This window comes from Rhea americana, unplaced genomic scaffold, assembly GCF_003343005.1.
Source record: "Rhea americana isolate MKP2758 unplaced genomic scaffold, rheAme1 scaffold_21, whole genome shotgun sequence".
NCBI classification, from domain to species: domain Eukaryota; kingdom Metazoa; phylum Chordata; class Aves; order Rheiformes; family Rheidae; genus Rhea; species Rhea americana.
Window position 1 is genome coordinate 4,110,630 of NW_028186258.1, and position 11,641 is coordinate 4,122,270.

At 54.5% G+C, this 11,641-nt stretch overlaps 1 protein-coding gene across 1 annotated transcript; it reads right to left on the reverse strand.

The window, feature by feature from the left end:
* Positions 1-6,501: 6,501 nt before the first annotated feature.
* On the reverse strand, positions 6,502-6,831 carry SMIM36 (small integral membrane protein 36). The gene has a single exon (XM_085304822.1). It carries the CDS (start codon positions 6,829-6,831, stop codon positions 6,502-6,504), a length of 330 nt encoding a protein of 109 aa, XP_085160948.1.
* Positions 6,832-11,641: the final 4,810 nt, after the last annotated feature.

Genomic DNA, 11,641 nt, shown 5'->3' on the forward strand with positions numbered 1-11,641 from the left:
GCCTCAAGTCATCTTTATCCTTTTTATCCTGCAAATATATCCTGACTTCTGTGCTAAAAAAAATGAAAATGATCTGGCTTCTGTAATTTCAGCTTGTTGCTCCTGGTTATCCTGCCACTTCCCAGCAAGGAGAATGGAGAACAACAGCGGCCACAACACACTGCCTCCCCAGGCAGCTGCTCGACTCGAGCAAAACAGGAAGCAGAGGTCCTACACCGTGACGGTGCTTTGAAGCTCGGCCCTGCGGGACACGCTTTGGGGACCTGCGGGAGGAAGCTGCGACAGGCAAGTTCAGCCCCGCTGGTGCTCGAGCCGTTTTTGTCCTCTTGCTGCAAGAAAAGGCTGCAAATGCTGGACACGGGTCCTTTCTTCTGCTGCACACGAACACTGAAGACCAAATAGGTAGTGAAATAAAACCACACGTACCCCTTTAGCAGATGAAGCAGGCAATGYGTTTTCCTTTTACCAAAGGGGAAGAGCTGCAAGTCCAGCTGCAGAAACACTCCCCATCAAATAGCTCACAATAAAATCTTACATCCTCCTAGAGGCAGTTTAACTGTTACCCTGCGAAGCAGCTGGACTTTTGTAATRTTGAACATGCAAAACTACAAGATGAGGGAACCCCAAGGCTTTGCAATGTTGCAAAGCAGGTGAAACAAAATTAGTAGGAGAGAAAGAAGAACCCTTTCTCCCTCAAATGATATGGAGATAATAATAGAATATTAGAAGAGGATTAGCAAAAGGCARAAAGACCATGCCAAGACAGTTGCAAAAACACACATTACTTCACAATGGCGAGACATAATTTTTCTTCTAATTATGGCTTAAATTTCCCCACTCCTCCAACTAGTTCTTTTGCTGTCTCAAAAACTCTGACCTCTATCACAATAAATTGGTCAAAACTTGAGCCTCTCAAGGAACTCGTAAAACCTGGCAYGTTTTGTAACCAAGTGTCCCAAGGATGCGGTGTTAACAATTCACAGTTATTTTTTCCTTGCCAGAATGAGTTAAGGTAGGAGCCTCTGCAYTGGGTTTGAATTTCCTGGCTTTCCCCTGCCTGCGTCACAACATAATTCTTTCCAGCTAGCCTTTCCTTAGATGTTCAGAGCTTGCAGTGGGAGCCCRGCCAGCTCTCCTTCCCAAAGAAAACACGAGTCCTCTCGATGCCGGAGATTTGCCTTCTATTCAATACCGCAGGGACAAAACACTTGGCTTTACAAGCGTTGCTCGGCTTTTCAGTTCTGCAGATGTGTATAAATAAAAATGCAACTTTTAGAGAGCCTTGTTTGCACTAGAAAAGACTTGACGGCATGTCCCTACAAGCTGTCTCTCTCCACCAACTGTAAATAGAGCTTTAATTAATTAAAGCAGTTCTTTGCCAGGTTAGCACACATCCTTGCAGTATGCAAAGTAAGGCTTACTGTGCAAGGCACTTTTTCCTGGTGTAGTTGCATCTACATGGGAGCTTTTGCCAGTATAAAATCACCCCCTTAAATGACACTATTAAACCACCCTGGTTCCAGTGTAAACCTGCTCTAACACTATTGCCTTGAAAAATAATAAAATATTACTCCCTTCCCAGTTCAGAAGCTTTTGTTTCTCTTCAGTGTCCCTGGGTTCACATGGTACCAGCTCGTGTAACCTGACCCAAGTTTTGCCCAGAGGGTTGGGAATTGCGGTGCTGAGGAGGAATGATTCAACAGAAACATTGCCAGAGCCCCACAGCGAGCAGAGCACATTGCTGCACTGCCCCATGCCGGAGACCAGCTGCAACTCAGAGTCCTTTCTTCTGCTCCCCTAAGGAAGGCATCCTTTAGTCTCAAGACAGGTGAAAAGCGTGTCCTCCAGCAAGCCAAGGCTGAGGCCACCTCCAATAAATCATGTTAGCCTCTTCTGTGCCCACTTCTTGCCCTATCTTCTCCACTTGTCAAGGCAGGAGACCTCATTATGCCTTCTGTTGTTAGAAAAGGAYGGACAGCTAGTGCAGATGGGTGCAGAACACTTTTGCCTTCCCTGTAGGTTGGACCACAAGCTCACACTAACTAAGAAAGATCTGCATGTGAGGGTAGAGGGTCTTACCGCTATTTCTCAATACTTTGCTACTTCTTGCATCAACTAAAACAAAACACTTAATTATGCACAATTCTCCCTTTTGGAAGATGAAGAGAAAACGAATATGTGACTTATGTCAAGACCTTGCTTCATATGCTGCTGCAAGGAGAGGAGTATGTAGAGAACAGAAAATAATAAACACTGCTCATATTCTTAAATACCAGTATAATAAGCACTATTCATATTCTTCCATCAAGCATAGACTGGTTTTGGTTGTGAACACTTAACTGGGAAATGGGCTCTTCCAAATGGCATGGCATGTGCAGACATTGTATCACGTGCTGCTACTCACAGATCTTTTTTTGATCCTCCTTTCCTATGTTGAGTAGATTTGATTTATGAATGCTCAGATTCCAGCTATAAATCCAAGGTGGCTCATTATCCTTCAAGACTTCGGGGGCTCTCCGTTGCGTTGTTTGAAGAGGACATGGAAGGACGAGCCAGGCTCCAGCCTCCCCTCCCCTTTCCTGAGGAGCTAAGGCCCAGAAGCAGCCTGAATTTGCACATTTCTTTTCTTTAAAAGAGGTGGTTTGGCTAAAAAATGAAAAATGTTACCTAATAAAATTACTTGAAACCAGTGGCTGTGATTCAGGTAGCGTCATGGGTACAGATACGGGTGGATGCTGAGCCTATATTCTGTGCTCGCTTGAAGCTCTCACTGAGGTCAGTAGAGGCAAGTCCAGTGATTTTCAGGACAACCAAAGCRATGCTGCTGGGCCCTCGAGCTTCAGAGCCGAAGGGGTGCGAAGGGCGGGTGCCTCAGCGGCGCGCCCAAACCCGACGTGGGCRCGGGAACAGACGCGTGTAATCAGAGTAACTCGTAATTAACAGCACCTCTCGACAGCACCGTGGCACCGCCCGCGGAAGGACCTCAAATTCCCGCGCGCACGTCGATGCCCCAACCCAGCAGCCCAGTTAGGGTACGGCCACCGGGGCCGCCAGCGGGTGGAGGCACGGGGGCGCAGCCGGGGCGCCCGCCGCGGGTCGGGASCCGCCGGGGCCGCGTAGCGGGGCGGGAGGCCTCGCGGCGAGCGTCTGCACGCGGAAGCTGCGCCCGCCCCGGGACCGCAACGCCGCTTCCAAAGCGGCCACGTTACTAGAGGGGGAAACGAGGAAGCAGCATCTCCAGGGAAACCCGAGGAGCGGGAAGGGGTGTTAGAACAGACAGAGATGCCAGCAAGCCCGATTTCCCCATTTTTGCCATTTCTGGCATGATTTTCACTCACCGAGGTTTCACTCCTCGACGTGAGCCATTTGCAAGCAATTGCAAATTCTGCAATTTCAGCTTGCTGCGGCCCAAGCGGCAAGGCCCAAACCTCCACCACGAGGTGCCCCCAGCTGCTCCGGGAGGCCCCCGGCAGCCCCCCGCCTTCGGCCCCTCCTCGAGCAYGCGCCCTCGCCGCGGCTCTGCCGGCTGCTTGCTCGGCCACCGCACCGCTCCGGCCGGGCGCACGCGCGCCGGGCACCGTGGCGCGAGYCATCACGCGCTCGGGACAGCCAGGYGGAAGCCACCTTAGACCCCAAGACAAGAGCTAACGCTTTGCCTTATGAGAAGTAAAAGCTTACGCGACCTGGGCTCGCGGTTTCGGCTTGCCTCGAGGAGGGCGCRCCGAGCGGCAAGGGCCCCGACAGCACGGCCGGGAGAACGGTGTTTCTCATCGAGCGCCCAGCACCAGCTCCGGCACCTCCCGGCGTTCCCACCGCGGCGCCCGGCCGGTGCGAGCCGAYTAGCCGATGTCGCAAGGCGGGGGAAGCTTTTAACCTCCTCTCGCAGCCGAGGGGCTCGCCTGGGACGCGCCGCTGCCGTGCTGCCGCACGAGCATCCGTGCCGTCAGGGCAACGCGCTAACAAAACGGGAGAGAGAGACGATTTATCCCTTTTCAGGCTCAAAAGGCTCACTGCCTGGCGCRGCGTGCTCCTCTGCGAATATGGGTTAGTCTGTCTGGACTAATCCCCTGTTCAGATGTAGTGGCTTATTAGGGATTTTAAAAAAGCTGGAGGCTTAGACAGTGTATTTACAGCGGAATGGRCTCACACTAAAGTTGTATTTTCTTTAAATAGTGAATTTAATGATACATTTGATTTGAATTAATGTTAGAGAAATCTAGAGRTCTGTTGTTTCTTAATTGTTTTTTTCCTGTGGAAAGCCTTTAATAAAGGCTTTACAGAAATCAGTAATATRTAGCTTTAAAAGGGCACTAAAGCCAACTGAAAGAGAGCCAGCATAGGCTGAATTCCTGCTTCCTCCAGAAGAGCAATAAATCCTCCCACCACCAGCCAGGTCCCTTCAAAGCACAGAGCTGCAGCTCGGCAGAGCCCCGTGAGGAACGAGCACGGCTCGTGGAAAACGAGGGCTTTAGGGGCTCTTCAGGTSCACGGCTTCCGCAGATCCACGGTGGCTCCTCTGCTCCGCTCGCTTCGGCATTTGGCTGCCGTCGGAGCGAGTTTTGCCTTGTCTTGTTGGAACCTGCTGAGCTGGTTCACGGGGAGAAGCTCTGGTGTAGCCCCCGCGTGCCATTTGAGTAAAAGCCCTGTTACGACCGCACAAATAGGGAGAGAAACCTCAGTGCAGAGGGCAGATAAAGTTAGCACGGATAAGAGACACGAGGAGACGTGCGATGGGCCCGCGGCGAGCGCCTGGACTGCGGCACAGCACGGTTCCCGAAGCTCGCCCCTCCAGCCTGGCCTCTCCAGCTCATCCTGATTCCTTAAGCAACGTAATTTTTACCAACATCTTATTCGTTCGCTAACGACAGTTACTTCGGAACAGTATTTCTGTGCTAGACATCCAGGCCTTAAAGCACTCCATGTAATCCTGTAGGCAGAGCCCGTCTGCACGGGCACAGTTAGGGACGGGAAGGCCAGACGCGGCAGGCGTGCCCGAAGAGCCGCCTGCGCGCGACGTCAGGGTAGCTGGAGACGTCTGCGACGTGGTTTTGCACCGGGGGGATTTGGGGCGAGGAGCGACGTTGCCGTCTTCCCTGCGGAGGGGCGGCAGGGAAGCGGCAGCCTCTCCGGACGCCCGGCACGGCTCCGCTGGGAAGGGCCGTCAGCAGCGTCCGCTCTCCACGCGCTTCTTGTACCGCGCGGCTACGAACTTTAGGGATACGGATACAAACTTTAATCAGCGCAAGTTAGATCGCGCAGAGCGTCACGAGCCGCCGCGCGAGCCCGGGGACGCCCACGCGCCCGCACTCAATACTGCTCAACAGCGCGGACCAAGCTCTAAGAAAAGCAGTTGTTATTAGTTTTTAGTTTCTGCAGCAGTTGATGTACCCGCAAGGTTGGCAACTAGGGGAAACTAGGCACCGGGAGGATTTCTGCTATCTGCAAATATTTGTTAACATAGGCTTGCAAATCTCCACCTCTGAGCACGTAATTACTTAAATGAATAAACAAGGTGGCAAGGACATCGTGGATGTGCCAAAGTACCATTAATTACTTGCGTGACCTTCACAGAAGAGCTACAGAGTTTTTATGCTGGCACCGTGGCATTTTATACAATATCTCAGCATCAAGGCAGAAATTAGCTGCCTTGATATTTTGTGATATTTTTGATCTCTTTTTAGTCACCCCCCCAAGCTCTTGTCAGCAAAGGTGCTTATTATTTCTGCTCCCTAACACCAAGGAGCCCTTATCGCTGAGGACGCCCCAGCACACCGGGCGATGCGTGAACATACGGCGGAAAGCTTTGAAGAGCGTACAAGCTAGAGATAAGGCAGGCTGGAGAGCACGAGGAGAGAGATACTGGCCCGCAGGGGTGACAGCRGCCACAGCACATTGGCAGCTGAAGCACTGTCAAGTCTCACCAAAAGCAGCGAGAACTTGCTGTTAATTAATCACACTTTTTCAGTGCTAAACGAACGCAAACAAGACATTCGATATAGCTGTTCCAGGATATCCGACGGAGGGACACGTCACCGGCTTCCGACTTCTCGGCAGCTTCCTTGGTGCGGCCCCGGCCCTCGGGAGCTCCCCTGCCCCGGTTTGGCCGCCTTGCCAGGAGAGGCGGCTCCGCACCCCGGGGCCGCCCGGGCCCAGCGCCTCCGCTCTCCCCGGCGAGCTCGGAAAGCAGCGCAAGCCCAGGACGCGTCCTGCCTGCGTCTTCTCGTGCACGCCGGCAGATGAAGAGAGCGCGAACGTGTCTCGCCCTCGTAGGCGGCACCTGGTTCGGGCCAGCGACCGCGCAGCCTTTTGGACCCCCGACGCACGGCTTTTCCCGCGGGAGGGAGAGAAGGCCTCGCGGGACCGCGCGCCCCGGCGAGCGCGGGAGAGCGCCGGGCGCGAAGCGGCCGCCGGCCCCGCGTCGGACGGACCGGCGCAGCGGCTTACCGGGCGAGCGCGTTATCCTCCCGCCGGCCGGGAGCGAGCATAGCGGCCGGGRCCCCCTTACACGGCCGTAGTCCTTTTCCCCGGCAGCTCGGAGGGGTTTCCGCAGGCGGAGACGAGCCCCTTGGCCCAGCGGGTGCCGGGGGCGCCCTGCTGCATCACCACCAGCCGGATGGGAGGCTGCGTGGCCGTGGGGACCTCGGGAGCGTACTCCTTGCTGGGATCCTTCCCCCTGCAGTCGTAGAGCACGCAGGAGATGAGGAAAACCAGCAGCAAAATGACRTAACTCGCCACCAGAATGATGAGGTTCAGGGTAACGGGGTCAATCTCCAAATAAAACTCCATCCGATCCCATACCACCACCCGCGAACCCGCAGAACGAAGTTTCATACGCACAAGTGAGCAGCTGCTAACCGGTCGGAATAGATGTATTGGCTTTGCGGTAAAAATACATTAATCCTCCGGTCTCCTGTAGCAATGGATTTCCCCGAACTGGATGACTAAAGCAGCTCAGTTTAATAACTTAAGCTCYTTCCTCCAATGCCACGTTGCCTACCGCGGCAGAAGCTAAATTTGAACACCGCCCTGGCAGCTACACCGCGCTCCGGGRCCCCGGTTCCCCGACCAGCGGGTCCCGAACGGTGGCTCTCCTCAAAGGACGTTTTGCCTTTTCACCTTCCGCGAGGGGTTTGGGGCTCCAAATCGAGTCACTGGGCCCGCAGGGAGCAGACTATCAGCAGTGTAAGCGGCAAACGAGCTYGGAGATGAGTCAGGGAGAAGGCGGTTTGCAAGGCACGTTTTCTCAGGGTGTAGCAAGCCTGGTTCTCGTTTCGGCTACGGTCTCCTTGCGCTGCCCCAGTGCTGCAAAAGGTGCTTTAAAGTGGATTAAAAGCTATTTTTTGCCCACGCTGTAGCAACGCGAGCAGGATGCGTCACAGGCTGCCCAGCGGGCGCTCGTGCAAACGGCAGAGCCGAGGGAGCCGGGTGCCCRCGGGCCGCTCCGTCCTGGCCGGGTCTCCCGCGCGCCGGAGGGTGCAGCCCGGCCGGGGGGCCGCTCGCAGCTCGTGGGCGCCTGTGCAAGGCTGCGCCGCGAGCGCTGCTCCCCACCCCGCTGGGGTCAGATTGCAGCGCCAGCCAGGCAACTCTAACGTCTTTTAAAAGAAAACACCTCTAAATCAACTCGGAAGCAACACGTGCGTTTGAAAGGCCATAGGATTTACGGATAACTTGCCTCCAGACTTTGCTATGCAAAAATCAGTACCAAAATCATGAATTCAATCGATTGCACATATTTGGAGAGATCTATGGTAGGACACTTGTATTTCCAATTATGCTTAGGGGATTTTGAATAGTTTAAGCCATTTAGAGTAGTTTTCARATGATAACCTAGGGTCTGAAAACAGCCCTGCACTCACAACAGAAAGTTTGTGGGATTTTTACCTTTTTTTGTTTATCAGCAAGTTTTGCAAAACAGAAGTTGTCACCTCGGAAGTCCTCCACACTGATAGCTTGGTTTCGTGTTTCTGCTTAGCACAGCAGCAGGGAAGTACCGACACTTTAACTGTTTAATTTAAATGGGCATCTCGACCAGCAGCCTGTCAGTGCATCTAARGCGAAGGACTGCGAGGGGAGCCCGCCTCGCGTTTGTACCCGCTTTCCTCCTCCGACGCGCACGCGGAGCGGCCCGAAGACGCCCCCCGCTCGCCCTTCCTGCCCGAGGACCGCCAAGGTCTGCGGCCGCAGCGCGGGAGCCGGCCGTGCCGCGCYGCCGCGGGAACCCCGCTCCGCACGAGTTCCCAGTCCCACTGCAGCGGGCTGGTAACGTTCCCCGGGTCCGAGCCCCGGGGCGCCCTCCCASCTTGGCCACCGCTTCCTCCCGTCCGTCCCACCCCGCAGCCTCGCTGCCAGCCCGCGCCAGCCTTCACCACCTCTTCGTACACGTGCTTTTTTGTTGGAAAAGTCTCCCAGTCCCAGCCTGGGTCTGCATTTAGGCTAGTCCTCTTCCAGCTCTGCAGCGAGCGGCCGCGGGTTTCCTCCGAGCAAACGAGGGTTGCAGGAGCTTTGGAGGGGTTTGGAAAGCCCAAGTCAGTTCTGCTTTATGCTTCCTTAGGCGGCACCTGAGAGGCCGGCTGCGAAGAAACGCTGCTCGGCACTCGCTTAGGCTCGCTCTAGCGGCGGCAGACAAAATCGGGTGTCCACAAGACCTGTTCTCCTCAGAGGTCTCAAAATTCATCCCTGCTTTTAGTTGCTCCAGTGGGCAGACCAGCCCGGTGACTGGCAGCACGTCAGAGCACAGAGCCAGCAGCTTCCCGTTGAGAAAATATCCTCAAAAAGGGTATTGATTGGAGTCCACTGCTCCCTTATTTAAGGTTTGATTAGAAAAAGCAAGCCTTGTGGGAGGAACAGCRTTCCAGGCTGGGACTCGGGAGACCTGAGGGCCACCAGCTGCTGCTGAGGCAACTTGAGATGGACACTGAGGAGAGGATCAAGCGTCGTTTGGTTTGTAGAGACGAAAGAAGAGGTGCTGTCTGCCTGGAAGCAAGCACCTATTTTGACTGGGATAGCATATGAAGGAATGAGATGGACATAACAGAAAGTTAGATCCTTTTTTATAGTTTTTCACTAAAACTCATTGTACAATGATGGACTTCACAGCAGAGTCAAAGTTTTGGGGTTAAACTTCCCCCTTTGAAAAAGAAAAGTGACAAAAGACTGCTCTCGATGATCAGAGCACAACTGCTCTTGGCGAGAGGCCCTGGAGGGAAGGGGTTACGGACGGCCCGCGTGCTTCGCGGGGAGCTAAGGCACTCGGCGCAGAGGGGCTGAGGAAAACCCACCTGCAAGACACGACCGTACCTGGCTCCTCTAACCTAGGAGGGCAGTAGATCAGCGCTCGTTCAACTTGACCGGTTCAAACCCTAGGCCACGGCAGCTCCTCTGGGCTCAGACGGGTTAGAGACGGTCACGGGAGGGGTTTGCCGGTGGGTCCGAGGCACAGCAGCGCCGGCCGCTGCCCGGGACGCGGCCAACCCAGCGAGCGAGCCAAGAGGCTTGAGTGGCTTAACTGCCACGTCGCTGCTAAAAATAGCTTCTGTTAGATAAATCAGCTCAATCCCGGTCCAAAGCGCAAGCAGAGGGAGATGCGGGTGGCTGCAATGCAGTTCAAACCGGAAGGACGGAAGGGACCGAGACGAGGTATCGGGAAGGCCGGGCCCGCCCCAGGGCAGTACCCTCCCCTGCGGCACCTCGGCAGCCCGCAAAGCGGGTGCAGATGCGTCGGGTCAGCGGGGCCCGCTCGACTCCGTCCATTTCCCCACAACAACGGCGGCAAAACGAGATAGGACCTAGAGAACCGGCAAGACCGTGGGACAGCGGGCGGTGGGCACGGCTGCAGCCGGGGACCGCGCTGCGTGGCCCGCGAGCGCAGTCCCGGGCTCGGCTGCCCGAGCAAACCCCGTGGCAGGGGGCTGTCGCGCGCCCGGCCGGCGGGCGCCGGCGATGCTGCCGCCAAGCCTCGGCCGGTTCCTGCTGGGTGCTGCAAACGCACGGTACAAACAGCTACTTGGGACCCTAAAAAGCCACCACGTGGAAGAGGTCTCAGCCTCCACCAGGTATAACCAGCTCGGGCTGCAGCCTCTCCTGCAAGGAAGCCCCCGTTGCCTGCTTATTTCTGTATTGCCCATAGGATTTTAATGGTCGACGGGACTAGCCAGTGCCATAAGAAATTACAGGGCACAAGGGGCAGACGTCAAGCCGAGCAGCACAAGGGAGCAACGCAACAGCACTGCATGCCTCCAACGAGCGTACCCCAAACATGCAGATGCCTGCAACAAAATACAGGGAGTTGCACAAGGTATAAGGGCTTTATGCCCCCATTTACCTATAGATTTCTTCCAGCTCCGGATTATTGCCACAGCATCGAACATGCCTAATACGCACTGGCCACACGTAGGTGCTATTGCTTTCCTTATGCAAGCGTCTAAAATCCCAAGGAGACGGCGCACAAGCRGCTCAGCATCAGCCCATCGAGCACCAGCGCCTGCCGCCACGGGCCCGGCAGATGGCATTGGAAGATCAGCGTCGGGTCCCCAAGACGCCCAGCGCATCCCCGCGGGTTAGCGAGGAGACCTCCGCTTTCCAAACGCTTTTGGGTGAGGGGGGTTGTTCCTTTGCCAGCACCTGAAGGGAGAAGTGATTTCCCAGTGTTATTGTTCATGGCTTATACTACACTTTTTCTCAGGAAGTGTTTAAGAACAGTGGTTAAAGTGTTTCCTGCTCTAGAGGTGCTCTTCTTAATCTATTTGATCTGCACAGCACTAGAAAACAGCTATTAAAATGCTCCTCTTCATAAAGAAGTAAGACTCAAAAAGAAAAGGAAAACCACCAAACACTCACTTCGATGCAGAATTAATCTACTTAAACATCATCTGTAATTTGTTTTGTGGCTTCCTCCAGGGACCCTGGAACCACAAATATTAGCTGGGGATGTGTCTACATTTAAGGCTATCAGGAGTCCTACAGAGCTGAAAGAAACAGCGAAGATTAAGCACATGTTGAATCTTGTTGAAAAAAAAAATCAGAAGCCCAAAACACAGATTTAAGCCTTACCCTATCAAGCACTGTTCAGAGCTGTACTTGGCTCGTGTGCCCCAAAGCACCAGTTCCCTTGGTGTATGGGTGCGTAACCCAGAAGACCACACTGCACCTGCAACCCCCCAAGCACCACCACATGGACACACTGAGTCAAATCCAAYGTCATTTATCTGCTAATCAACTTCCAAGCGAGTTCTCAGCTGAAGAGGATTCAGGCCTCAGCAAAACCCCACCAGCTGCYGCTAGGCAGCATATGCCCATCAGCTACTTCTCTGATGGCATTTCCTCGCCACAGGGCCCAGGGCCCCACGTATGGTGGGAGCGGGACGCTTCCCTGCGATTGCACCCTGTGTGGGAGAAGGTCTGGCTCTATGTGGTGCCACGTGAATGAGAACCCAGYAAGATCCAGTTGTCTACTGTGACCTTTCTGCTTTCGTTATGGATTTTGCAAGCAAAAAGAAAATAATTTTCCTATAGAGAAATATGCACAAGTCCAGGATTATGCATGGCAAAGGGCCTGAGCGGTTGGAGAGCTGGATGCCAACCAGTGGGGCCGCAGAAGGGGTGGCCAGCCAGCACTGCTGAGTGTGTCTCCATTCCATCATCT